This window comes from Eurypyga helias, unplaced genomic scaffold (genome assembly GCF_000690775.1).
Source record: "Eurypyga helias isolate BGI_N326 unplaced genomic scaffold, ASM69077v1 scaffold15721, whole genome shotgun sequence".
Lineage (NCBI taxonomy): Eukaryota > Metazoa > Chordata > Aves > Eurypygiformes > Eurypygidae > Eurypyga > Eurypyga helias.
Window position 1 is genome coordinate 8079 of NW_010232918.1, and position 27828 is coordinate 35906.

Genomic DNA, 27828 nt, shown 5'->3' on the forward strand with positions numbered 1-27828 from the left:
CCCTGGGGAGAGAGGAAGCCGGGCTGGAGCAGGTTTGCTGCAGGACTTGTGACCTCAGGGGGGCCCAGGCTGGAACAGCTGCTCCTGAAGGACTACACCCCGTGGGGGGCAGTTGTTGGAGGACTGTCTCCCTTGTGAGGGACGCCCCGCTGGAGCAGGGCCAGAATGTAAGGCATCCTCCATCACATTGTCTCTGCCACTTGGGAACGGACCATACCCCCATTCCTTGTCCCCCTGCACTGCTCGGGCGATGGGGAGTGAATTTGAGCCTGGGAAGAAGGGAGGGATGGGAGGAAGGTGTGTTAAGATTTGGTTTGAGTTCTCATTTACTCTGATTTGATTGGTGATAAATTAAATTACATTTTTTTTTTTCCCAAGCTGAGTCTCTTCTGTCTGTGATGGTAATTGCTGAACGATCTCCCTGTCCTTATCTCGAGCCTTTCTTCATGCTTTCTGGGTCAGCCCACCTCACCTGAATTCCAACTGGGACTGCAGTGTTGGGCAAGGTGAAAGCTGCCTGGAGATGTAAAGCTGGTTCTCAAAACCTCTTTCAGATGAACCGAGAAGCTGGTGATGCGTCTCTGAACGTAGCGTTTTCTTCTTGGAAGCTTAAGGTTAATTTTCTGCATCACTTACAGATTTCTGGGCCTGTAGGTGCCACAAGGACAATGTGAAGACTGCCTGTGTTATGTGGGCTGCCTGTGGGCAAGGGGAGAAGTGCAGGAGGCATTCTGTATAATCCTTCAGTGCAATCATAGCAATGGTTGACTTGTTTCCCCCTTAACAGGGCAGGAAAGTCTTTCACAGCAGAACTTGGGCACGGTAAATGAGAACGCACGTGTTCGTAAAGCCAAGCCTGCTTTACTCTGGCAGCATGTTCCTGCGGCGCAGCAGCTGATGATATCTCCATTCCCTGTGTCGCGCTTGCTCTAATATCTACATCTCTTTATTTTTTGTTTTCACAGCCATGTAACTGAAGATCACCTTGTCTTCTGGAAGTAGGAACACAGGGAACAGATGAATCTATTCAGCCAGACATTCCTCCAGTAGATCTCTCTCCTCATGGAGCACCACGGCAGGGATGAGATGGACTCGAAAGAGCGAAGTCCTCAGGTGTGGGCTGACTCTGCTGAGCAGGAACAGAATGCTGCTCAGGTGACTAGTGCCTTCCGCAGCACCCGGGCTCTGCTCAGACCGAACTGGGCTTCGTGAGCAGGTGTTCCTGTTGGGCTATTCCTTAATAGTCTGGAAACTTTCATTTGAGGAGAAATACAGACTTGTCTGGTGTGATTTTGTATGAAAGCTCCAGGAAGTGAGCTGTGCAAGCCACAGTGGTGAATACGCAGACATCTGAAACGAGCTGAACGAAACCAGCCAGTGGCTATGGAAGTTTCAGTGTCCAAATAAACATATAACCATGTGGGAAAGGGCATTCTGATTAATGAATATGCACAAATCTGTGGCAGCCCATTTTGATGGGTTTGGTCAAATCAGTTGGAGGTGGGGGTGGGCCTTGGGGAAAGTAATAGGAATGTTTTTTTCCAGGCGGACATCTGGGTAGTGGGGAAGGGAGAAACGTTAATTGTTAGTGACTAATAGAATCTGATTCTGATGTGTGCAGCTATCCCTCTCTAAGACAATGCAGCTGAGAATTTCTAGAACACTATAGATTCATTCTTTTGAATATGTTATAAAGAGGGAGCCACATGTCTTCTGACCCACAAACTGGGAAATTCTGACTCTCCGGGTCATTTCCATCTTTGAAATTGGCAGAGAGGCAGTTTTCAGTGGCCTGTGTACCATTATCTATGCAGTGGGATAACCGTACCGGTGTTTGCACAGGGCGGTTATAGGGCTTAATTAGGATTTGCAGGGTGCTCTCCAGATGTGAAGCACTGCACACATCCTACCGGATTGTTTGCATGAGGATTTGTTGTGCAGTCAGCACTGAGCACCTACCTGCAGGTGAGTAGCAGGTATCTTCTGAAACAAAAGCTGAACGTGAAACAGAGTAAATAAAATCATGCCACAATGTTTGGGATTTTTTCCCCATATTTTTATGTGAAGATGGCTACAAAAACTAGGTTTCCTGCTCGCTGTCCTATTTCACCCATGTGCTGAAAATGGTTTTCAGCATGTAAAGGGTGTCAAAAGATAAACATGTTCCTGTTGCCACTGGAATTAGTCTGGCTTGTTTAAGGTAGCCACTGATCATCACTTATGGTTGTAATGTGTCAAAATCAGCTTGTTTGGATTTAAGCTGCTGCCCTAGACAGAACTTGCTGTGGTAGTCCTTGGAATCATTGCTTACTGTTTCCAGTTATATGTTTGTGTTTAAATAGTTGATTTTTCTCCAGATACCCTATGTACATACGACAGAGAAGCAATCTAGCATGCACTATCACTTCCTGGTGATGGGTGCAGTGCTGTTACTCGAAGCAGCATCCAAGTTAATAGGTTCTGTTGGCCGTTCATCAAACAGAAAAAATTACCGCCGACTACAGAACTAGCCGAGTGAAGTAATTATCATAAATCCAGGAAGGAATATGAGAATAAAGGGAAACAATATACCAATAAATCCTGTAGATACACCAGTTCAAATCTGAACTTTCAAACCATTGTGCGAGAACAAAGGGTGGGAAGGTGCCTTTATACCAGGGAAGTCTAGAGCAAAAATGCAGAGTAAACCCAGAGAGTGATGGTTGTTCGTGTCCAGATTTCTGTGTTGGTAGGGCTGAGGTTTTGCTTCACTGAGGTTTTAAATGTGTGTTACACAGTGACTTTTTAAATTGTTTTTAAACCATTTGGCTGAGTAGTTGGGACGTGACTCTCTGCTTTCCAAGGCACCTTGCAGCCTATGGGTCTTGTGTTTGCCAGAGGCATGTTTCAGTACAGGATCCGTGTTGGTTTTCTTATCTTCCAGGTGCACTTTGTCCCTGAGGGGGGGACAGTGGCACAGATTGTGTACAGTGACGAGCAGGACCGTCCCTCGCAGCAGGTGGTCTACACGGCGGATGGCACCTCCTACACCTCTGTGGACACCTCGGAGCACACGCTGGTTTACATCCATCCCGTGGAAGCTACGCAGGCATGTGTGGTTCTGAGCCCAACCTGTTTTGGCACCTAGGAAACCCAAAAATCTTGTCTGAGATGAAAGCCTGTTACCAGCAAAGTGGTATGACTGGAAAATGGGAGGCAGTTGCTCTTAACACTTGTATCTGCCCGTTGCAGAACAGGGGCTTCACGCTGTTCATCTGTCTGATGTGCAGATGTGGTAATCAAAGGATATCGAGGCTATGAATTATGGAATGCTGGTTGCTTTGCCCAAGGTGGATGAGATTATAATTATATGAAAGGTGTTTTCTAAACCACGGATAATCTCTCCAGAAATTCTGCCTCTGCTCTATTCAGTAAAATATGAAGTGATCTGTGTCTCTTCTGGAAGAGTCCTTGTTCTGCAAAGTACGCTTCTCAAAATTGATATTTACAGTAAGAGTCATGTCTTTTTGCAGAGGATTTCAGTGTAGTCAATCTAATTTTGTAGTCTTTCTTCAGAGAAGTTGCTGATTTTGTAGACCTAGATTCTTTTTCTTCATAATTACATCAAATAGCTTTTATTCTCTGACAGCCTGTGTTTATGTGGGGTTAACACAGTAGGCATCTGTACCTCTGTGTGGACAGATAAAAAAAAGGAACAGGCAGGCTTTGTCAGGAATGTTTTGTGTTGTCTTTGCTGACAGGACAGATTAGCAATGTTACTAAGTACACATACTTGACACCCACAGCAGCGCTGGCGTGGTCTCTCTCTTGTGCAGTTCTTAGCTGTTACATAAAACCAGTTCCTATGTGGTGGGATGTTCTGAGAGAGGATATTTTGAGAGGCTGTATCCCCAGAAGTTCTCCAAAAGTCTGAATACTATCATTTTGTCAAAACAAGTGTAGTATTAAGACACTATCCTGCAGCTGAGATGAAATTATCTTGCTTTTCCTAGGGGGAAGCCCTCCAGCCAGGGCTGTTCTTGCAGGCTGCTGTAAGAATATTGGAGTTGGCATGACTTCTATGAAATTAGAAAACCCAACACGATGGCCATATCTAATCCACATGTAGGATAGGCCTGATAACTGCATGCTTTCTGTGGAGGAACTCTTGTGAATTTGAAGAAAGATAAAGTTGATAGTCAGCTCCTGTCCTGCGCTCAAGTATTACTTACCTTTCATACAGCTATTGAATTTCTTTCCGTAGAATTTATCAAATCAGCAAGTGACAAAGTGATTTCTGTATTTAAAAACACAAAGGGAAAGGGGGAAAAAAAATCCTGTGAAGCACTTTAAGTATATAGATGAAAAGTGCCACATACATACGTTATCTTTTTATGGAGCACTACTTTTTGTTTAATCTCTGCATGTGGGCTCATATGGGTAAGTTGAATTGGCCTGCTCTGGTGATAGAAGGCACATTAGAAGTTAGCAAAGGATCAGATGTGGATCACTTGGTGGCAGGCTAATTTTGGTGTGAGCTGGGAGTAACCACCCCCAAGGCCAGTTTGATAAGCCTTTTTCACTTTGTCTAGACTCTGTTTACAGATCCGTCCCAAGTGGCTTACGTCCAGCAGGATGCCACCACCCAGCAGGTAAGAAAGACATTATTTTCCTTGGCCCTGACACAGTAAGGAAAGTGTTGAAGGTAAAGGGACGATTTTGGTGCTAGAGTGTAATAAGCTGCTGCTGAATTTGTCGAAGGGCAGTCATCAGTCGGCTACTGTCATCCCAGTGATCAGGGGCTAAAAGCTTATGATAACAAGCCTCTGTTATTGTGGCTAGTTGGTGCATGCATGATAGTAAACGGTTAAGAGAGTCTGAGTTGGTTTATTTAATTCACATGGAAAAAAAAACCCTAATTTACTGCCCCAGATATAATGAGAAAAGTCTTCTAACAGTGTCCCTTTAAGTCAGCAAGCTGATGTGGCTGACAATTTTAGTGCCATGCTGGAAAGATGAGATCCTTGTGCAGATTCTGGTCCAAAAGCCTTAAAATTCGTAAGAGGCTCTCAAGGGATGCAAATTGTGGATCAGACTCTAGAATTACCAGAAACTTCTTAGGAAATCAGTTATAAACCCTGAAGAAGTTCCATTACCGACTCCCGTACCTTCCCAGGGCATCCCAGGTCTGATGTGCTGGCCAGCATGAAGTGAGTGAGGAGCAGAACAAAACTGGGGCCTGTGGTTATAAAGTTTTGTTGATTTTTCTTGTCTTCACCTGTCACGGATGTGAAGGTTTTGCGGTTAACTTTTACTAGCCTCTTTGGGGACTGCATCGTGGCGATCAGGTGTAGGTGCTTTCAGATCTACATCTCCCGTTCAAATTCTTCTCTGGCCATGGAGACTTAATCCTGACTGTCTGGTGAATCTTCAGTGGCACGTGTGAATTGACATGTTAGATCTGACTCGCTACTAACGCCATCATTTAGTGACAGTCTTGGGGTGGAGCCAAGGGTTGAGTGTGCACTGAAAAGAAATTTTCTTCATGCTAAAAGACCTTCTGAGCTGTTGAGGTGTGGGCAGGAAGTGATATGACCGACACATAAAGGTGTTACCTGTTTGCTTCCAGTTGTCTGGAGGTATTTGGAGTGCCATTCTGCATTTTTTTGCCATATCCGTTTCCTTGCATTAAGCCCCAAAATCCTATTTAATTGTCTTAAACTTCATTTAACAAATAACTGTATGACCTAATTGAAAGTAGAGGCCACACGTGGGGTGCAAGTGACACTCTGACAGCACTGGTGGTGTGCTGTTGCTGTCCCGTGTTGAGTATCGAGGGCGTGAGCACTTGTCTGGGTGTTCTCAGCCCATCCTTCCTTCCTGACAGTAGCCCTGGCAGAGATGTTTGTACGCTTGTGAACGCTTTGTCCCTCGTTAGGCAGCTCCTGCTTTTGCCGGTGCTTGTACATCCATGGGACTTCCCTGAACTGACAACAAATGTCCAAAAATCCAAGCTCCTCTTGTCTTTCAAAAGAAACTTTATCTTAAAATTAAATGGAAAGGTTGTGTCCTTGCGGTGTCTGACATGGAAGGGAAAGTAGGGATGTGTTTGAAGTGTGATTAGTAGTAGGAAATGCACAAACAGACACAAGCTTGCGTGAACCTCTTGTTGCTGGCAGACCTGGAGGTGTGCCATGGAATAACGATGCCTTTCCTGTTGCCACTTGGCACCAGCAATGTCAATACCAGACAGCTTGGTTCAGCTGTCGTCTTGGCGGTTTCTTCCTCACTGTTGCACGGTTCCTTGAAGTCTTTTTGCTGTTTTCGTAGTTTTTCAGCAGTTTCGTAAATGGCTCTTAATACCTCTTTAAACAAAACAACTAGATTGGAAGTTTTAAGGCTGTCTGTCTGCTTATGTTATGGGTTTCCTTGTCTCCTCCTTCACTGTTGGCACGATTCGCACTTCTCGGTTTTATCTGATGTTTATTAAACACTCTGTAGAGGGTCAAGGGATTTAATTTTAGTGTAAAAGCTGTTTAACAGTCAGAGGCACAAACTAGAAGCCACGTGATGTCAACTGCAGAGAAGGATGACAAATCATGTGGGATAAAGGTGCGAATCCCTGTATAAGATAAGCAGGAAACAGAAGACAGGAAAGGTGATTCCTAGGATCTTAATTCTGCTTTGTTTTATTGCTGAAGGCATGGGAGCACTACGGTAATATGCATTAATTTTCTTGTTGCTACACAAAAAGAAGAGTATGAAAGCAAGCAAAAATATATAGCGTGACCAAATAATGTGGAGAGTAATACTTGTTGGGACCCTCTCATTTGAGTGCTTGGTTTCCCAATGAGGTCTTGTTTTTATAGTGGGTCTCGGTTGGCTTGAGAAAAAGAAAGATAGGCAAAAAGAGGAGGTGCTGCTTTTTCCTTCTTTGCCTTTTCCCTTAAAAAGGAAAAACAAATTTGCAGATAGAAGAGATAAAGACCAAAGTCACTGCTTTTACCAAGAGCCAAAGAGCTCCTCGTGCTTGTTTTTAGTGCAGTGTGAACCCTGGCTGGATCGGACCTTAATTTAAAGCCACAGGTGGGAAATGGGAAATTCAAACGCTGCAAAACCTAGACCGAGTTTTAAAGCCTTTCCCGTTGTCCCTGGATCTGGAGGTTTTGTTCAAGTCCCTCATCCCTACTGAGGCGAAGAAGATCATTAAAATGCTGCAGTTCTTGTCCTGGTGTCGGCCTCCAGGGAGCTTTGCATGCAGCGCACTGTCCGTATGTAAGTGACTGATGGAAATGACGCAGTGCTAAAATGAGTGCCTATAATTTTAGGTAACTGTGCTCTTGCCTGCTGCTGCTCAGAGCATGAATCCCACCAACCTGTCTGTGCTCGGCAGCGTTGCTGAATCCCCCCAGCAAATGGCTCTGGAGCAGGGTCCGCAAGCAGATAGAGTAAGTTGCCAGGCACCCTTTCCTTTTCAATGTACGAGTGCACCGCTTTCATTGCTCCATTGTCTCAGGGGATGAAACGTGGCTGAGTGGTCTGGGAGGAGACGTGAGAAAGCTGTAGTGCAGAGCTGTACTGTCTTTCATAGTCTCACCGTGGAATGTGTGGGGTTTTTTTAGGGAGAAATCATGTATTTAATCTACCTGTTCTACCAATTGTTCTGTCTTGAGCAACCACCTTAAGACTCCTCTTGGCTTTGAAAGGCAAAGTTAACAGAGGGTGTAATGCTGACTGTCACTTAGGACCTACATCCGCTGGGTCGCTTTGCCGATCTCTTAAGACAGCTTTACTGTGCGTAGTATTTCTTGGTCTCTACCTGAGAAACCAGCGTGGGTGATGGAATGTTCCGTGCAGTGCACTTCCATTAATTGTTGTTTTTATTCTGTAGGGAGAGGAAGGGGTAACTTTTCAAATCAGTGAGAATACAATGTCCTCGACTGTCCTCCATGCCCCATAGTTTAGTCCCTGCATTGTCTCATCTCTTATTGCTCTCTGCATGCGTGTCCTGGGGGTTGGTTTTGATTGATTGTATGATAGGGGAGAAGAGACCATGTGCCAAAATGCAGGATTCTCACTTGTACAGAAGTTGAAATACAGCTTTAGGCTCTAGATAACTTCTGCAGAGCCTGCACTTTGTTTCAGACCTTCTGTGGGGGTCCAGAACTTCTCTTATTTCTGTCTCTTGTCCTGAGAAGTCAGTCCTTGACAGGGTGGAGCTAGGAGGTGACACAGAACCGTCCCGAGTGAGGCTGTCAGCAGCAGCGATGCGACATGTCCCTCTGCAGTCGTTTATCATGCCGCTTCACTTCCCCTTGTCCTTCCTTCCATTTCCAAAGGAAGCAGAAAGGGTAGACTAGTGAGAACCTTCACCGCTCGTCTTTATAAGGGTGTTTTTCCTCATGAATCAGGTTTGATTGTTTGCTGTGAATTCTCTCCTCAGGCATCGTTACCGGTGCATAACCAGGTGTTACCTCCTATGGAGGCAGTGGATGGTTCTGACCCTTTAGCACCTCTGCAGAATCAGATGGAAAGGATTGAAACTAAAGAGGAAGATGATGAGGATGAAGATGAGGATGAAGAAGGGGAAGACACTGACATGGATGAATGGGACCCAGATCCCCCCCGACCCTTTGATCCCAATGATTTGTGTAAGCATATGAAGTAGTATGCGGTGTATTAACTGCCCTCCTCTTTCCTCTTTCCCCTCTGCCAGCCCTCTAGTAAATGGGGTGTCAAGCCATTCAGATTTTAGCAGTAATAAGTAAACCCCTTTACACCCAGAAATGTGTACTCGTATGGGGCTGCCTCCCTAAAACGCTCAGACTTTGTCTTAGGTGTGGAGTCTGAGCTGCTTTGCTCTTCATTTTGAGGAGGCTGCCCTCTAATATTTAAAAATGCAGGTAGATTATTGGAATAGAGGTTCCTCAGCTGAGCCAAAGATGTTTAGAGAGAGAGAGATAAAGCTGTCTCTTGTGAGCTGGTGCGTGAGAGTCTGCCTGACAGCCATGTCCTCTCTGACTTTGCATTGTAGGGTGTGAAGAGTGTAATAACGCACATCCCTCTGTGTGTCCAAAACACGGACCTTTGCATCCAATCCCAAACCGGCCTGTGCTGACCAGGGCGAGAGCCAGCCTCCCCTTGGTGCTCTACATAGACAGGTTTTTGGGAGGTGTGTTCTCCAAAAGGCGTATCCCAAAACGCACGCAGTTTGGGCCTGTGGAAGGACCCCTGGTTAGACAAACTGAACTCAAAGACTGCTATATCCATTTGAAGGTAAGGCGGGGTGTGCGCAAGAAAAGAGGGATTAGTTTGTGCTTAAGCTTGGATATTCATGATTTTGTTACTGTGCCTTGATCAGTTACCTCGCTGGAGATGTTCTTTTGTTAACTTCCTTCTCTGAAAGTAACTCAGAAACACCCAGATTGCTTTGGCTTGAAATCTGGTATTCAGGGAGACGCAGTGATCGTGGTGAATGTTCTGGCATGATGGTGTTACGCTATACAGGGCCCGGAACGTGAAATGCTGTGAATCACACTCACGTGGGCTGAAGCAGCATCTGGACACAAAAATAGCAGCCCCATCTGAGGATGTTTTGCAGCCATTATTTTGTGTCATGCTGTAACTTAAGTTAAAAATATTTTTCTTCCCCTTTCCCTCCTCTACCCCACAGGATGGAGGAGAGAGGAAACGTTTTTCTCCCCTTCCTCATGCCAAGTCGTTGGCGTGAGGTACAACGGATTTGACTTTTATCCATGTATTTACTGGTTTCATTATAGGAATTGGTTCTTTATTTGCTGGAGATTAGGTCCACAGTCTTAGGAACGCTGTTCTCTGACGGTCAGCGCCTGACAAGGAAGTTGGATCACAGGCAGATTTGGTAACCCAACAAAAGTTGCTGCCTCCAGATTGAGGCAGTGTCACGAGTCAGGAAATGAAAGGAGAAGTGGGTCTGCCAGTTAGAAAAATCTGACGATTGATGACATACAGCCTACTAAAGCTACAGCTTCTTGTGTCTCTTACAGCCACATAAGTAGCAGGTCTGACCCATGTAACGGGTGCTGCTTGCCCTTGAAAGCCATGGAGGGATCCATCGTGTCTCCCTAGTTAAATCTCAGTTTTTAAGTATTTTTCTGAAGTGCTGCCTGTTTCTGGGTCCTGTTAGCAAAGAGAGGAAATTAGCTACACCTTCATTGCTTTCCCAGTGTAAAACTTGCATGGTCGCAATAGTTTTTTTAGCAACTCAAATTCTTTTGAACCTGCTGCCAGGCGGTTACAGTCATCTGTAATTGGATTTTGCTACAGGTGTCTCTTGATAAGGGTGACAGGAAAGACAGAGATTTGCAAGAGGACCTGTGGTTTGAACTTTCTAGCGAGGCTCTTTGTAACTGGATGATGTTTGTGCGTCCAGCTCAAAACCATTTGGAGCAGAACCTGGTAGCGTATCAGTACGGCCACCATATCTATTACACCACCATTAAAAACGTGGAGCCCAAGCAGGAACTGAAGGTATGGCATTGCTTGCATTTCATGACTTTTTTTTTATACTGATGAAGTAAAATCTTAGAGCTGCTACTTAATGAGTGCATCCCCGAGTGCCAGGAGTGATCCCTGTCAGTACTTTCAGAGCTGTTTTTCTCTGATGAAGCACGTGATGGCCTGAATCGAATGTCACTGAAGTCAGTAGTAGTTAGCCACTGGCTTACGGGTTTTAAATGAGCTCAGGAATTAAATGAGGAAGCTTAAAATAAGAGTATGTAAATGATTTGTCTGTCACTGTCATGCTTTATGCTGCATATATTTTGCTGATGCAATCTAATTTTTATTGCAGCAGTCTTACCCTTTTTAGTTCTGGATGCCCTTTCCAGTTAGTCCTGTGTGCCCTTGACTTGTTTTCTGGTGCCTTAAGTGAATATGGTCTCTCACTTTACCTGGCTTTCCTGGAACTTTTGAAACTTTGCATGTGGAAAGTGATAAAGGATATTGGGACTTCCCTGTGAGTTACTTTTTGTTCCCTCTCAAAATGTACTGATTACTTTGGGCTCAAAGCAGTGTGCCTGGCTGAGATGGCCGTTGTTTCCAACGTCTTTGGGGGAACTGGCTGTAACCAAAAGACTTTTTGTATTGGGAAATGGTTTGTTCTTCTTCAAACCTTTTCTTGCACATAAATTGCAAGAATTTCACAAAAACCAGTTTTAAACACACGTAGCTAAACCAGGGGAAAAGTCTGCTTGCATACTTGTTGCTGATTTTTAAGAGTAGGATTCTTTCTGGTTTCTCTGCAATCAGTCCTTAATTTAAGCTGAATCACTAGAAACCTTGTTAGTCCATTTTATGTGTATACAAACAGCATTTTCTCTACAGTTTTGAAATCTATTTGAAATAAAACTTTAATTAAATCCATACAGACCTGCCTATAGAAGCACCATTTTTCTTGCATCATGTGTTAGTAGTGTCTTTTGGGGTAAAATTGGTTTGATAATTGAAAGGCAATTACTTAAAGTTGAGAACTTCCATATAGCATGACGGGTGAGCAGTCTAGGAGCTCCAGGCTTTCTCTGTCCAGCTGGTGAGACTCCTGCGAAGTAACACACGTACCTGCTGGCGAGTCGTTGAAGGAGTTAGAAATGCCACTCGCCACTGCGTTTTCTTAGCCTGCGGCCCACAGCAAGTTTCAACCTGCCTGGATTTTTCATGCTGAAAATCTGTTCATGCTTTTTTAAAGTCTCTACTGAAATTGAACCTTTTTAAACAAACAGTAAGATAAAATGAGAGATGAAGCAAGGATTCTGAGCTAAATGTGTGTGTCTGATTTTAGGCCCTAATAAACTTTGTCTTTCTGCCTCCTGCGGTTCTCTCTGCTGAAGGCTTCCTAAATCCCTTGTATCCCACAAGAGTGGGTCCAGCATGCTGCAGCCTGGCAGATCTTTGCTTTGGGAAGCAGGACGGTATTGTTCCACTCCTTCAGAAATCCAGCAACAGTTTAAATGAGTCTCTGTGGATGGTGCTGCCTATTGTCTGTGTAAAGAGAGGAGGAAAGAAATGGGAAATCCCCCAATTTAAAAGCTTTTCTGTTTTTTTTGGTACAACAAATAACGGTACTCTGCTGACATCCGCCCTTTACAATCATAGAGTCGGGTATAAAGAGATTAATATTCTTTCCTTTAGAGCTACTGGTAGCCATGTGTGAGATTAACATTCATATTAGGAGGCTATACCTTAAAATTAAATGGATATGCTTTCTGAGCAAAGCGCCTTTATTCCTCAGTGGGGACATATTGTTCTCAACTGGCTTTATTATTGAAGGTGAGAGAGGCCGTGGTTTAGGTGAGTGGAAGTAAATGTATCACTTAAAACCTATTTTCAAACAAATTCCCTTTAGTTCTGGTTCCACCTAAGCGTTTGGTTATCTTGTATTCCTGCGGCAGGTGTGGTACGCGGCCTCTTACGCAGAGTTTGTGAACCAGAAGATCCATGACATATCTGAGGAGGAAAGGAAGGGTAACTTGGGCTCTTCTGCTATCTGTTTGTGCAGTGTGGTAGTGGCTGGCTGTTGTACTTCTTAGTCGTAAATACATGGCTCGTACGGCGCTCCCAGACTTTGCTAGGTTAAGAAAAGTTCGACCAAATCTCCATTGTGTTATTGAGACTGATTTCTGCTAAGTCTTCTCATGCCAATGTTACAATAACTTAACATTCCACCTCAGTTTCTGGGAAGCATTAGGTTGCTGCTGGACACAGGTATGTTCTGTACTCGATGTCCAATGGTGAGTCTATGCCGTAACCTGATGTGCTTTAGATTGACAAGTTTCTCTTTGCTGCCCCGAATTTATGCCTGAGACACAGTCCTGTAGGCGCTGTTCCACACAAAGGTGTATTTTAAAATCTCCCCAAATTTCAAGCAGCATATGTAGTCTGTACGTTTTCCCCTGCAACCTCTTAGTCTTTCTGCCACGAGCCGTAGTCCTGCCACGGTGCAGAGGGGATGATAGCGATGCTAAATGGAGCAGTGCTGGGTATTCTGCAGTCTGTCTAACCTTCAGGGGAGAAATACGTCCTAGGAAGGACAGAAGGGCTTTGGGGAGGAGGAATGAGGTGTTTAATTGGTGGTGACTGAAATGCTGTTAATTGACATTTCCAATTGAACGTAGTTCTCAGAGAGCAGGAGAAGAACTGGCCGTGCTATGAGTGTAATCGTCGCTTCATGAGCTCGGAGCAACTCCAGCAGCACCTCAACTCCCACGATGAGAAGCTGGACTTCTTTAGCAGGTACTGAAAGCTTCAGCTTTGTCTGTGTGCAGCTTCCCCAAACTTGCAGAAAGGAGGGTCTTTGCCCCACAGTTCTTACTGACCCACTTGGGTACCCGTGAGAGAACGGGTAAGCACCAGAAGGGAAGAATATGGCACCAAGGAGCTGGCTGGTGGGAGAGGCTTTGTGATGGCAGTAGTAGCTTGAGGGAGATAAATGCCCCGTTGGAACTAGTGAGATTTTTTGGGGTTTTCCTTTGGTTTTTCACCAATCTCAGTGTTTCAGTACCACAGTATTGAAATACTGATGCTTCTCAGATGTGTGCAGATACAGAGCTTGGAGAATGAATCTGGGCATGCTTTGGCTCCTCATTGGGCTGGCAAGATTGTTTATCCTCAGCTAGTAAAAGCCGAACCTACAAACATCCATCAGAGTAGGAAGCACTGGGGCCTTCTTTTTCCTGAAACTTAGCAAGTGATTGCGTTTTGTTTTCCCTATTTTTTGACACAGAAAATTGTTCCCTTCAGGTTGCTGCCTGACATCACTGGCTAAGTACCTTTTTGGGAAGGGATGTTATGGCTTCAGGTTTTAAATTTGGTTTCCTTGTGTTCCATCTAGCTGAAAATGCTTTCCAGCACTCCATATACTGGGGTGTTGGAAGTAGGAGAGTTGCCATGACAGAGGACTCGCTGGGAGCCAGTAGTTCTCTCTGTCCCATGATTACTGAAATAAATTTTAATGTGTTTTGGACCTTGATTTCTCATAGAGCACAAAATAAATAGACACCAGCCAGTACCCTGTTTCTTTGCTGCCAGAATTTCTTCAGATTTTATTCTTTACTGCGGGCCGTTGTTACTGAGCTGAATGGGTGAACAGTGATGCTGAGAAAGAGCATGTGAAGTCAGCGGAGATTCCAAATCCATGTGTTTCTAACCTGGAGTGCTGTGTGTTCTGCAGAGCCAGAGGCCGAGGTCGTGGGCGAGGAAAGAGGAGGTTTGGACCAGGCAGACGCCCAGGGCGCCCTCCCAAATTCATGCGTATGGAAGTAACCAGTGAAAACGGGGAGAAGTGTGAAGAAGGGACGCAGGTATATATTTGGGAGATGGGGAGGAAGAAAAAAAAATATCACTTGGGGATGTAAACTCATCGACTAAAAGAATTTGGGGCATGAGTGCAAATTGAGAGTGGGCTTTGGTTTTATACCCGACTAATTTGTGGGTTTCTAGCTGTGATTCTCTGCCAGGGAAGCACACTGCTTTCCCTCTATAAAAACTGTAAAATCACTTGCATTTCTACAGCAACTTTCATCCCAGAGCACTTAGCAGTGAGATAGGTTATTGCAGCAGCTTAGCAGCGTCGCAGAAGTCATTTAGACAGCGAAGCTGTAATGGGGATTTAGGTTCGTATTTGTCCTTTCTGGAACATGAGGTCAGAGCCTGCTCTTATAACTGTTGCTGGTGGAATTAAATCAGTTTGAGCTATGACTCTTTATGATGCTTTAATATTAACAAAAGGCCTCCTGTAGGCATACTTACTGCAAAATGTTCTTTTGCTCGTGGCTGTTGGTTATGTTCTGGAGGGATCTCATGTGATGCATGTGTCTAAGTAAATTCTGTCCGCTGCTGACCGTGCTCAGCTTACCACCAAGGCCTTTCGTGAAAGGTGTCACAAGGGATGAGCGGCTCTGGTTTATGGCTTAGCTGAAAGCAGATATCTGCTGTGGTAATTTGCCTCCGGCATCTCGCTGGGTCATGGTTTGGTGCTGACTCAGAGGGAGGAATGTATACATTGCCTGTGAATGCCCACCGCTCATTTTCTGAGCATGCAGAATCACCCTAAACGTTGCATTAAGTGCAGGCAGTTGCGAGATCACCCTCTCTGCAAGCTGATTGACACAAGCCAGTTCCATTTAGACAAGTAAGCATAATGCTGTTCTCAAGCTCTAATTCGAGCGAGACAGGGCTTACTGGGCCCAGTCCTGTGCTAATGTGTCTGAATGCCCTTGGGGTTGGAGGTGGTTCACCTCCTGCTAGCTTGGACCATGGCCTGGAGCTAGCTCCCATGTTGAGCAGGGCCATGGTTATGTCCTAAGCCTTTGGAGCTCTGCCCACCTCACCAATGGCTAGGCAGGAGTTTATCTGCCCGAGAATTTGAGATGCAGGATGCTGTGAGCACAGTTGAGTCTCAGCAAGGGTGGAAGCTTGTCACCTAGACCAGGACTGGGCATTTGGCTGGAATATTGCTCTAAGTGTCTCTATTGGGTAAGCATTCACAGGTTTATAACAGCTCCTTCTGGCGCCTCCCTGTTTTTCTTCTCCCACACCACCTTTTGTGCTTTGACAGTACCAGCCTTGAGGCTTTTATACCGTTTCCTAGCTTGTGCTTTTCAGTTTCCTTAGTTGCATTAAGCAATGTCAGATAAGGATCTATGGGGTTTTTTCTCTTGTAAATACTCCATCCCAGAGGAGTTATTGGAATTTTTATGGAAAGAATGTAGACTTTTGGCATGCGGTTCCTGCTCCCAGCACCCTCCCCTTTTATGCTAATGCGAAAAAGGAGGAAAACAGCTTTGTGTGATAAATATAAGTGATGCCTGCAGCTGGGTAGATGAGAGTGTGCAGAGCTTGAAACTGGATGGTACAGCACACGGCGCACAGTGTAATGACCTCGTTTGTCACTCCAGCTAGTTTGTTAGAAAGGAGAAGACACTGCGTAGCAATACACGATAATGTTTCAAAGTGACAACAATTTCAATGAGACAGAAATTCTGTGCTTTCCCTGCTCTGTGCTAGTCACTTGGGGTGTAAGATTTCTCACAGGTCAACCTACTTCGACTCTGGATAAAGCAGTAGCAGTCAGGAGTGCAGAAGAGCTTGCGTGAGGTGATCTGCTGGGAGCATCCCTGGAGCACAGTAGGGAAGCGTTAGCGTAGACAGTGGTTTGTTTCCAGCTTGCGATCAAACATGTCGAAATCTTGTTGTCTGAGTATTATCAAAGCATTTTTCAGTGGGTGGGGGGAATAATCACTGGTTGTATGATTTGCGATTTCAGGACTTGCTGCATTTTTCCAGCAAGGGGCAGTTTGATGAGGCCGGCCAAGCCACACTGAATGGGTTGGAGCAGCAGGAGCAGACTCCAGTGCCATCAGAGACGCAGTCGGCACTGGAGCAGCAGTCAGAAAGCCACCCGCTACAGATCCAGCCGCAGCACGATGAGAGCACGGTGCCTACGCAGAGCACCATGACAGCAGATGACATGAGGCGAGCGAAGCGTATCAGGGTAAGCAAAGAGGGCGGCGGATCGCGTCTTCCCGCACCCTCTCCATGTGCTGTAGCCCAGAGAATGCCGGACCTGCCTGCCAAGACCAGCTGGTCTTTCTCTCCCCATCGCATCCACTTCCAAATCCTGAATAAAGCACCTCATTCCTAGCAATTTTCTTTGCGCTGAGGGGAAGACACATCTCATGTAAAGAACTAGTATCTCGTGAGAGCTGGTCACCATTTGGAGCTGATTCAACTCCAGCACAGTAATTCTTTCATAGAAACAGAGTCTATCCAAGCTGCCAAGCAGGAGGTTTTCCAACAGCCGGCTGAATCATGGTACTGTGGCACAGACTAATGACTCGTTCACAGCACCATCTGTGCCTCTCCGAACTCTTTCCTTGCAAACAGTTGCCAAAGAGGAACCATGACCTCAGTTTAGATCCACTTAGTATATGATGATGATATTTAGTGATAAAGTCCTTTCTTGGGGTAGAAAAAACTGCCTGTCTTTGAGATTAAAACCTGTGCGAAGAGCTTTGTGTACCGACAGCAAACACTTTGAGCCTGAGCTTTGTGTCAACCGGGAGAGCTGTTTTTTCTCTACTGTGTGTGGGAGGGAAATGATTCAAGCAAATAATCCTTCAAGCAGGGTAACTGTGAGATTGGTTTATTTAGCCTAAAATCTTGGTTTTCCATGTGTAAAATTTTGATTACAGAAAGGAACAGCTGCAATTGGGGTAAGACTTCATTTTTAGGGCATGAGAAAGGGTTAGAAAAGAGTTGAGTGACTCTTCCATATAGGAGGATGCTGAGCCAAGTTTTGCTCTGTTTGTAGCAATATACATGCGAGGCCGGTTGTGGTGTTACCCCATAAATGCAGTGGCTTCTCTTGAAGGAAGAATTTGGCTCAGGGACGCGAAGACTGCAGAATTCTTAACCATATGAAGTACTTGCACTCTCTGAACGACAAGTTTGATGTTGATAGGTTAAAAGCCTGGGGAATATTTACTTGTGGATAGCAGAGTACGAAGGCAGGTGCCGAGTTTTTGATGGTAAAGAGCATGAGTATTTGCTGCTTACGGTATGCCACAACGTGGTATGCCACAACGTGAGGCCTGGGTGTGATGGGAAGAGAAAGTGTTGCCAGTTTCCCTGAATTTTTGAACCCAAGATGTGGTCTGAAGGTTTTAAACAGTAAATGTGGGAAGAAAAGGACAGAAATTCTAAAGCTACTTCTTTGCCTTGTGACTTAGCTTTTGTACCCTGGAAATCCATCAGAAATGGATGACAACTGAGATGAGTGCAGTGGTGGTTTAGTCCTTGGTGACATGCTGTATCTCCAAATCTCCCTGACTTCCCATACCTCTGGCAGCTCGTGTCCAGTAGAGTCCCAGAGACGTTTGAGGGGGGCACTGGCAGAATGGCAGACGGATGGTTGCACAGCACCTTTCCATCTTGTGTCAGAGTGAGCAATGAGAACTCGAGATAAGAGTAAACTAGCAAGCGTTATTGTTTGAGCACTGAAAAATCACAGCAAGCTCCAGCACCCTACGAGCACTCGCTCAGTTCAAGTAGTCATAGCACATTCTTGCAGTGCCATGCACTTCACCTTACCAGCAAGCAAACGTTGGGTTTTAAGCTGGGTAGTACATCGTTCGCTTCCAAAGGTTGGGTGGAAAGTCTTGACTCCTGATTATAACCTGGAGACCTGCATGGCTCTAGTTCGTTCTTATTATTCACATAGGATTTAATTTTGAAAATTGTGAATTGCTTCAGCTTTTGTAAGGTATTTTGTAAGGCAGTGATGCTCTGAGTGCTTTCATTCTAGCTGGAAGCAGTGATCTCTGGTGCTCCAGGATTCCAGTCCCGTTAGGATCAGTTCATTTTTCAGCCTCTGCTTTAGAGCCTGTGGCGTTTCCTTGGAGATCTCAGACCTTAAGTATGGCAGTCATGTCCTTAGTGTTGAAAAAGGGTTACGCTTACCCCTCAAGATACTCGTGTAACACATTAAAGGAATGTTTGGTCCAAAGCCAAAAGGAGTATTTGTTTTTAATTCAGTTCTGGGCAGTGTCCAGAGTGTCTGTGGGCTGATCCCAAGAACATCTCCATTTCAAAATTGCCGCTTTTTTTTTTTTTTTAACACATAGGCCTGACCCTATAAAATGTCCATTGTGTAGGTGATTGCACTCAGAGGAAGGAATGGCAGGGATAGGGATATGATTTGGGAAGCACAATTGCTTCCTTTATGCTGAAAGAAATGCAACCGGTTGTATAACAAAGAGTACAAACAGTAAGAGGAGGTTAAGAAAAAAAGACCCTACTCAGTAACTTTTTCACTCTTCTAATCCTTGCCCTGTTGATATCCTGCCCTGATTATTCCCTTCTGCCAAAAGTATTTCATCCTCACTGTGGCTCTGCACTAGGCATTACATCATTATTAATCAACTCTGAGAAAACATGAAAGGTCACAAAACACCTTCGAGATTATCTGTTGGTTTTATCTTTGCCCTTTAACTCCCCTTGGGCAGTTATTAACTACAGGGTAAACCTTGAAGATCTGCTTAGTGTTTCCTGAGGCAAAAATAGGTCAAAGAAGTTTTGCCTAAGTAAAAAGTAAACTCTAGCTGGAAGAGCTGGCCCTCGTAGTGACCCGCAGAAGCGTGACTATTGCAGAAGTCAAGGCTTCTGTTTGAAAGTCCATGGCGTAACGTAAGTATTTTTCTCTCCCTCAATGCTGCCTGCTCAGCTGGAGCTGCAGGTAGGTTTGGGTTTTCGTATTGTTGGGTTTTTGCTGTATCTAATCAAATGGTACGTAACAACATCGCCTTCCGTCTCGTTTTGTCCAGCGCCTGTTTAGTGTCTCCCGACTGACCTCGCGTCGTAAATTGTCACATTTGTTCTTCTTTAAGCAACCAATCTCCAGAACTAAGTCTGATCTGAGTAACAATTGGCATTCTTCCAGTTCTTTTCGTACTAATTACAAATTTAAGGTGACTATTACAGGAGTAAACTGCTTGGATGAGGTACTGTAATATCCATCTTAAAGTTTGGGAGGATTTGCTTATGCAATGGTTTGCACTATATCAGTGTTATCAGTTAATGAGACAACACTTAATTCTCTTTTTTTTTTTTTCTGATTTTTATACTTTTATCTAACCAAGGAGCAATAAAAGGTTTCGCCCTTCTGTAGCCTTTGAGATAGCGTTGGGATGTGGTGTAAAAGCCTGGCCTGCTATCTTAGCACTCAGAAGGGTGGGGGTTACAAGTACTGCTGTAGTTAAGAACCTGAAGTGCATCTCTTCAACTATTTGGTTTATTAGTATATCCCTGTAGCGGAGGAGGAAATTACGTACTTCTGACTCCAAGCAACATGTTAATTTTTACACAGCACGTGTCTATCTTTCCAGCTCACGGTGTGACTGACAGCAGATCCCTGTGTTTCCCATTGTCCCCACTTGTAGAATGGAGATGTCAGTTCATGAGAGGGCTCATTTGGAGCTCCTGTATTAAACTGTTTGCTTTTTTAATAGCAAAGCAGTTGCTCTCGCATTGCTTTGTGGGGAATGAAATGACAGCTTTCCCTCAGCAGTTCACGTGGTGAAAAGGATCGTACAGGTTCACTGATTTAATCTCTAGCACAGCATTTCAGAGTATTCCCAAGCTGTTCCCTCTTTCCAGCAGAAGAGCTCCTAACTTTACTTTCTCAGTGTCAGCTGTTGGCACACGCTTAAGGGACACAGCAAATGTCAGCCCCAACGTTCCCACAAGAAAAGGAGAGAGGGAAGCCGGGAAATCTGTTTGCAGAATTCTTGAACATGTCACACGGAGAAGTATGCAATAGTGAACATGGTACACATAGGTGCCAGCAATGTTCCAGTGCTGTTTCTTTACCTGTCGTGATGTAGCCTGCATGTGCAACATCTGAAAAGAGAAGACATCAATAAATGAGGATGTACAGATCTTATTTTGGAGAAGAATAGATATTCCTTAGGCTTCTTGCAGAGAAATGGCAGTATTGTGATGTACTTTCGGTACAGTATGGGTGATGGTGTGCTGTGGGATTTCACGCATGCAGAGCTATGACTGACTTCCAGCTTTGCAACTAGCCAACGTACAAGTTTCCATCTGATACTGAAATGCAGGCATAGAGCATGCTTGCCTATTCCTACAGGTGACACGTCCAGCAGCATCTGTTCCTCCAGCAGACAGTGCTGGTGTCAGGATAGGATGGCTCTGTCACCTGTATCTGAAGGGGGAGGGTAATAATCAGGAAATATTACAGGAAAGGTCGACTGAAGGGAAGCACACATCAAAGCAAAGCAGGGACTGAGAAGAGAAACTGCACCGTAGGAGTACGGAAAACCAGAAGAGAGCAGCCCAGTATGTTAAATTTAAAATTAATGTTCCCATAACCCACTTAATGCTCAATTCACAATATTCCTAAAGTCTCTTTACCAAGAAAAGCAATTTCAAGTTTGACCATGTATAATCAACTACACTTTGAGCAGACAACAGAATCCGTCAGAGTTCTCCTTGATTTAGCACCAGTGTGTTTGACTTCCATCTTCCTCCCTTTCAGGCTCTCGCACATGATATATGCTAAATGGCAAAGGTAGGCAGATTGCTCACAAGATCATGCCTGTTGCTTGTAAACCTGCCATTCTGCCCCTGCTGTAATGTTCTGAAACTCTCTTCTTTTTGACAATAACAAAAAGGTTTAGACTGGCATCTCCTTAATGTATATTCCGCTAGACGTTTTCCAGCAAAGCTAAACCACTGCTGCACATCTCTGTGGTGATCTCTAGTGCAGAAGCCGACTTTGTAAAGGGCTGTGGAATTTCATAAGCCCTGCTCCTGCATGAAAGACAGGGCACTAGCTCGCCCTTTCTTTGTATAGTCGCTTAACTTGTGACCCGATCCCCTAAAATCAGCTGTAATTGCAGCTTTTCTCAGGCCTAGGTCTGTACTTCAGAAAGGACTTTGGGGTTTTTAACAGAAAAATGCCATGCTAAAGACTAAAGTTAGCTCAGTCAGCAGAAAACAGGGACTGAGAACTCCTTCACTGTGTTCTCCTAACTCAATGTGTAACTGCAGGTCTATCCCTTAACTTCTGCATGTCACAGCCTCCCCTTCCGTAAAACGGAGAAAGTATCCGTAACGCAAAGGATTTTTCCAAGTTTAGGTTCACTGATCACCTGGTATGTTTGATCTTGAAAACATTTGGATGTGGAATCTATACAAAGTAATAAAAGCTAATGCTCTCTGTTTTTTTTTTTCAGAATGCAGCTCTTCAGCACCTCTTCATACGGAAATCCTTTCGCCCCTTCAAATGCCTCCAGTGTGGGAAGGCCTTCCGCGAAAAGGACAAACTGGATCAGCATTTGCGGTTCCATGGACGGGAAGGGAACTGCCCGTTGACTTGTGACATCTGCAACAAGGGCTTCATCAACAGCGGTGCTCTCGAGAGCCACATGAAGTTCCACATGGACCAGAAAACATACTCCTGTATTTTCTGTCCCGAGTCCTTTGACCGCTTGGATCTTCTTAAGGATCACGTGGCCATCCATGTCAATGATGGTTATTTCACCTGCCCTACCTGCAAAAAACGCTTTCCAGACTTTATCCAGGTGAGATGCCGTGCTGGCTTGAAGCACTGCCTTCCGTGTCTCTCGCAAGCACTCTGCTTATGGCTTTTTCTTGAGTAACGCTGCGGGTCGGTTCATTCTCGCAAGACAAAGGGGTCCACGTCAGTCAGAATTTAGAAAGGAAGAGCGACCGAGCGTTACTAGATGTTGTCTCATGCCACTGAAGTGCTCTTTCCACTAAATCATCAGATGTGGTGCTTCAGTCTGGCATTAGGAGGCACTGGAGTGTGGGAAGGGTGGTCCCTTATCCCCAGAAGTGCCTGAAGCAAAGGTCCCAACTCCTCTTGCTCAGTACAGATCCATGGCACAAACAGAACCAGTCTTCCGCTGTAGGCAGCTTGTACTTGAATACAGCTTGTCCTTTGTCATTAAAACTGAGCAGGAAAAAGTGGTGTTTTTACATGATACAAATATCTTCTAATCCCTTGACTGTTTTCATCAGGGTAGTTCACCTGAACGCCTTGCAGAAACGCCAGAACAGATCAGGATACTCTGCTTCCCGACTTTCCCCCTGGCCTTCAGCTGGGTACTTTATTCCTCCTCTCCGCACACTGCTTAGGAGAGGCTGCACTGGAGTAGGGAGTAATCTAACTACTGTGTGCAGAAGATGGTTAATAGAATTTAAAGATGCAGTTTCGATGTTGAGTAAGAAAAAACTGAAACGTACCATGTACGTATTCATTATCCTTCATATGGATAAAGAGCTGGATGTGTCTCGCTGAGCTGCCTGACTTAAATTGAGATGTAGAAATCCAGTTTATGTCACGTAATAGGAAGTGATAGACTATCCAACAGGCTGAAGAGGAAAGGATCAGGGGAAAGTGGTTTACTAATATAATTCCATCCCAGCAAAAAACCTTTATCTTGTGTAAATGTTGAATGAGGAAAAATGTTGATGATTCAGAAATGCTCTACTGCAACCTAATTCCCCATAAACATTCCCGTGAAACTGAGCCAGTCGGAAGAAGGTCCCACGGCTTTTTGCCAGCTATTTAGCTCTGGTTTGGAATTTCAAGATGATTTTTTTCATTCAGTGCTATATGAATGATTAAGTCCAGTCACTGTAGATTGCTGCCTACTTAATTACTGTTATGTGGAACAGAAATCAAGTTTTTCCGTGTACGATCAGCATCAGAAGGTGGTAAAGGTTTAATCCATTTCTTGAGCAGTGCTTGGATTTCAAATGTCAGCCCTCATTAGTTACTTTACTGGGTTAAAAAAATCCCACTAGATGTTCGAAGAGGTCAAGGATAGTCCCAAAGTCTGCAAAAGGAATTGCTGTGCAGGAATGGCGTGCAAATGCTTTTCTAAGTTTCTTTTGGCCAGCTGTAACTGTAAGCTCATTCACTCGGACTGAAAGGAGTTAGGCCTTTTGTTTAGATTTCTTACAAACGAAGTAAAGATATTGAATGTGTTCACTCAAGGACACGTCAGTAGAATGGTACATTGTGGACTTCTGCTGCCCATTAGGTGCTCAACTGTGCAAAAGCCGATGCCTTTGACATTCAGTCTGGAGGAAATCAAACTGACCCTTCAGATGGATCATGAAGACGTTAGGGCTTTATAGAAACTATTGCCAAGTTATCAACTCTTCTGATAAAATACTTCCTAAGCCAAAACAGATTAGAGAACTCTTAAAACCTCTTACTTTCTTTTTCTTTTTGCTAAGAGCTTCCTAGACTGTTTTGCCACACACTCTTCTCCTATCAATGAATTCCGTTTTTTTTATGATCTGCAATTCCAGGTTAAGAAACACGTACGCAGTTTCCATTCAGAGAAGATTTACCAATGTACGGAATGTGACAAGGCTTTCTGCCGTCCCGACAAGCTGCGACTCCATATGTTGCGACACTCAGACCGCAAAGACTTCCTGTGCTCCACGTGTGGCAAGCAGTTCAAGGTTAGATGGCTGGATCATTCCTGATACAGGTGGACAAACACCATTCTTTACCCTCCTTCAAGCAAACAAGCTCATGTTCTTAAAAGGGGAAGAAGTTTAACATGTAGCCGTGCTACACTTGCCTGCAGGTTGTGTGCAATGCTTCGTGTCATGTGTGAGCTATGATGTTCACCTCTGATGGATGCGGGGCGAGATTCACCCCAGCACGCTGTGCCCTAACAGGGTGTCTCATCTATGAGATCTTCCTCCTCATAGTTTAATAGCAAAGGAAGTTGTTACCTGCTCATTAGGAACTGGGTCGTTACACAGCTCAGTTGCCAGGTGCTTGGGTTGTATTGCTTTATCGGTGTAGTTAAGGAAACCTCTTGCTGATATCAGTGGATTAATAATATTCCTGGCCCAGGTGCCCGTGTTCACGGGATGCATCTTGTCAGCACCTGACATCAGATGCCTTTCCAGATCCCTCCAGTACAAATGGGGCAGACTGAGCCAGGTAAACCGTGGTGCCAGCAGCCTGCTCCATGTCACTTCGCTTCTTATGGGATACTGAGGGACTGGATACTTCTGGGCGAAGAAGCACGTTCAAGACGCTATGTCCAGAGAGGCTGGATTGCATCTGGGCAGTCGGGTCAGTACTGTTGTAGGACTTGATCCTCCTCAGTCAAGAGCATTATTTGATGCCCGTTTCCAGCTGTACCGAGTTGAGCACTAGTATTTTAGATAAATTCAAAGAAAAGCCAGAGTGGAGGAGTTTGTTCTCACTGAGGCTGCTAAAGTAGCATTAGTTGGCTCCTGCTTCTGGGGCTGAGCAACCTCAGCTTGGTTTGAGGTTAAACCTAGGCCCAAAGGGATCCTGCTGAGTTGTCCAGCACTGAACAGGCAACTCTATCCCACGGCAGCGCTGGGGAGGAAAAGCCAAGAGGTCTCCGAACAACTCGCATGGTGGCTCTTCTTGGAACAGCTAGTAAGGCAGTAAGCAGTGCTGATATTTTTCTCCCTGATTGCTCCCTAGAGGAAAGACAAGCTGCGAGAGCACATGCAGAGGATGCACAACCCGGAGAGGGAAGCCAAGAAAGCTGATCGAATCAGCCGCTCGAAAACGTTCAAGCCCCGGATAGCTTCCACTGACTACGAAAGCTTCATGTTCAAGTGCCGACTCTGCATGATGGGTTTCCGCCGGAGGGGGATGTTGGTGAGTGTGTCCGTGTGCTCCAGCTTCTCTTACAACTTCTGTACTCGATTCTGATGAACAGCTAAGGAATGAAGATGGAATTCCTATGGTGGGAACATAAGGATGCTGTGAAACTGGGGGGAATTTTGTAGCTGACCTGACATAATACACTTTTTTTTTTTTTTTTTTTTAAACCTGCATGTCTTTTCTCTTCAGCAAATATGAGCTTTTCAGTATTTCGTTGCCGGTGTAGTACGACTGGTTGTCACTATGCTAATGCTGATTGATGCGTAACGTAATTTAGCGGAACATGAGATTAATATATTGCCTAGGCTAGCCTTCCTGCCTTGGTTTTCCTGACTGTCTTTCCCATCTTTTTGTTTCTTCCCCTTCTTGAGGGGCCTCTCCTGGCCATGCCCTGTAACTGCCACTGTGTGAAGGGCTGTTATGCAGCAAGTGATCTCGATTGCAGATATTTCATGAGGGTGGTTATTTCTGCTAGCAGAGGTCCTTTATATTACCTCACTCTCGGCTGCAAGAGAGTTCTAGTAAGCTATTTTATCCTTTCCCATGTTAGTTTGATCAGAGAAGCTGTAAACGTGATCTAGCAAGACCGTGTTTACCCTCAGCAGCAGACTGTGAATGCACAATAAGCCTTGCAGCAGCAAATACTTTGGGTGGTGCTGGATAGCATCATTATAGTTTGGGCTTGGCTGTCTGGGAGAAGAAGCAATTGCTTGGCTCCCATCTGTAATATGCTCTCTTGTTCTCTTTGTTTCTTTCTCCTAAGGTCAATCATTTATCAAAGAGACATCCAGACATGAAAATAGAAGAGGTGCCAGAGCTCACGTTGCCCATCATCAAACCCAACAGAGATTACTTCTGTCAGTACTGTGATAAGGTATGTAAGGAAGTCACCTCTTGAAGGGTAGTTCACTCCTAGACCTGCATGCAACCAATTTGTCTCTACATAGAAACATCTGGCAGGGTTTCTAGCCTTTTATCCTTTGAGGTGCTTGCCAGCAACATTTCTGCAGCGCTGTCCAAAAGAAATTAAGATGAAATGCATATAGGCTAAGGCTAATGCTAATTGAAACTTGTAGTTCTTTTCTGCTGTCTTTGGGGTTGGTATAATTTGAACTTGTGATCCAGCAAGCAGCCACCCACCTACCCACCCTTAGCCCTGTATCACTTTTTGCAATCCAGGACTAAGTATCCTGTCTATCTATAATTCCTGAACATTAATTTATTTTGGTTTCTTTATCACCTCTATAAGTTAGTCTTCAACTCCTTTTATTTTAAGCTGCTTACTTAGTCACATGCTGGTAATTCCCAGTGTTCAGTGGAGCCTGAAGCTGCTTCTGCACTGCCTTTGGGTTCCTGTTCTTACTCCCTGGCTTCTGCCAGGATTGGATTACACCATTTTCATTCCAAATCTTTACCCTGCAGGTGTACAAGAGTGCCAGTAAACGCAAAGCGCACATCCTGAAGAATCATCCTGGTGCTGAGCTACCTCCGAGCATCCGGAAACTGCGCCCTGCGGGCCCGGGAGAGCCGGATCCCATGCTGAGCACCCACACCCAGCTGACAGGCACCATAGCCACCCCTCCAGTCTGCTGTCCTCACTGTTCCAAGCAGTACAGCAGTAAGGTATGGGGGTTGTCTCATAGCCTCAGAAGACAGCCCTCCGTGGTGATGCTTTTTCACCACGGTCTCTGTCATCTCTCAGTCCACAGGCAGAGCTCTCTTAGTCTGAGTGCTGGTTTCCCACTGCGTGCTGACAGTACAGGCGCAGCCTGCTGGGTTTATGGCAAAAAGGTTCTCTAAATAGAGAGCATGAGCTTGAAAGAAGAAATGAAAGTGTGGTCACAGAGGGGCTTGGAAACTGCTCACTGACAGTTATGAAGGCGAGGAGTGGGGAAACGAAATGCAGAAAAGGTGACCTCTGGGAAAGATCCCCAAAATATTTGGCTGTGCTGGGGTAAAAAGCTTATGGGCTGTGACACATGGGGCAATATTTCAGTATCAGATAGCTGTAGTCAGCAGCAGCAACTTTGTGATTCGTGTTTCCTTCTTGCTGACTGGAACATCCCATCGTGTGACTCTTGATGCTGCCTACTGAGGGAGAACTTAAAAGCTGCATTCCATGGGGCTCTTTGATTTCAGTTGGCCTGAAGAAGAGTCGCTGACCGTCTTTCTTATGCTCTTTGCATCTCTCTGTAGACGAAGATGGTACAGCACATTCGCAAGAAGCATCCGGAGTTTGCTCAGCTCCCTAATACGATACATGCCCCGCTGGCCACAGCTGTCATCAGTTCCACTCCTGCCGTTCTAACCACCGACAGCACTACCGGAGAGACTGTTGTGGTAAGGGTTTGAGGCACGGCAGATCGGGGCAACGGAGGGAAACAAACAGAACAGAAGCCCTCTGGTATAGCAGTGTTTATTGGCAGACATCACTTGAAAGCGTCTGTTAGAGCATCATTTGAGATCACTTCTGTTCCTGAGTCTGTGTTGTAGTTTTCCTCTGCCAGGAATTACATATTTCTTTCTGGAGCTCTAAGGATTTGTCCCTTTTCCCTGCTCCATTCCCTTCTTTCACTCAGACCCGTGTGCCACTT

The 27828-nt window shown here is 45.0% G+C and overlaps 1 protein-coding gene across 2 annotated transcripts in view; it reads left to right on the forward strand.

Moving 5' to 3' along the window:
* The first annotated feature begins 1062 nt into the window (after nucleotides 1–1062).
* PRDM10 (PR domain containing 10) overlaps nucleotides 1063–27828 on the forward strand; it is a 31245-nt gene continuing 4479 nt past the window's right edge. The window contains exons 1-17 of one of the 2 annotated variants that reach the window (XM_010161563.1): nucleotides 1087–1155; nucleotides 2924–3088; nucleotides 4572–4631; nucleotides 8423–8630; nucleotides 9014–9255; nucleotides 10285–10488; nucleotides 12408–12480; nucleotides 13131–13248; nucleotides 14186–14315; nucleotides 16280–16507; nucleotides 19238–19249; nucleotides 21771–22118; nucleotides 23881–24036; nucleotides 25049–25228; nucleotides 25998–26108; nucleotides 26657–26857; nucleotides 27431–27574. In XM_010161563.1, coding sequence (XP_010159865.1) covers nucleotides 1087–1155; nucleotides 2924–3088; nucleotides 4572–4631; nucleotides 8423–8630; nucleotides 9014–9255; nucleotides 10285–10488; nucleotides 12408–12480; nucleotides 13131–13248; nucleotides 14186–14315; nucleotides 16280–16507; nucleotides 19238–19249; nucleotides 21771–22118; nucleotides 23881–24036; nucleotides 25049–25228; nucleotides 25998–26108; nucleotides 26657–26857; nucleotides 27431–27574 — 2649 coding nt within the window. Of the gene's footprint in view, nucleotides 1156–2923; nucleotides 3089–4571; nucleotides 4632–8422; nucleotides 8631–9013; nucleotides 9256–10284; nucleotides 10489–12407; nucleotides 12481–13130; nucleotides 13249–14185; nucleotides 14316–16279; nucleotides 16508–19237; nucleotides 19250–21770; nucleotides 22119–23880; nucleotides 24037–25048; nucleotides 25229–25997; nucleotides 26109–26656; nucleotides 26858–27430; nucleotides 27575–27828 lie in introns of both variants that reach the window. The other variant, XM_010161562.1, reaches the window with a different exon arrangement.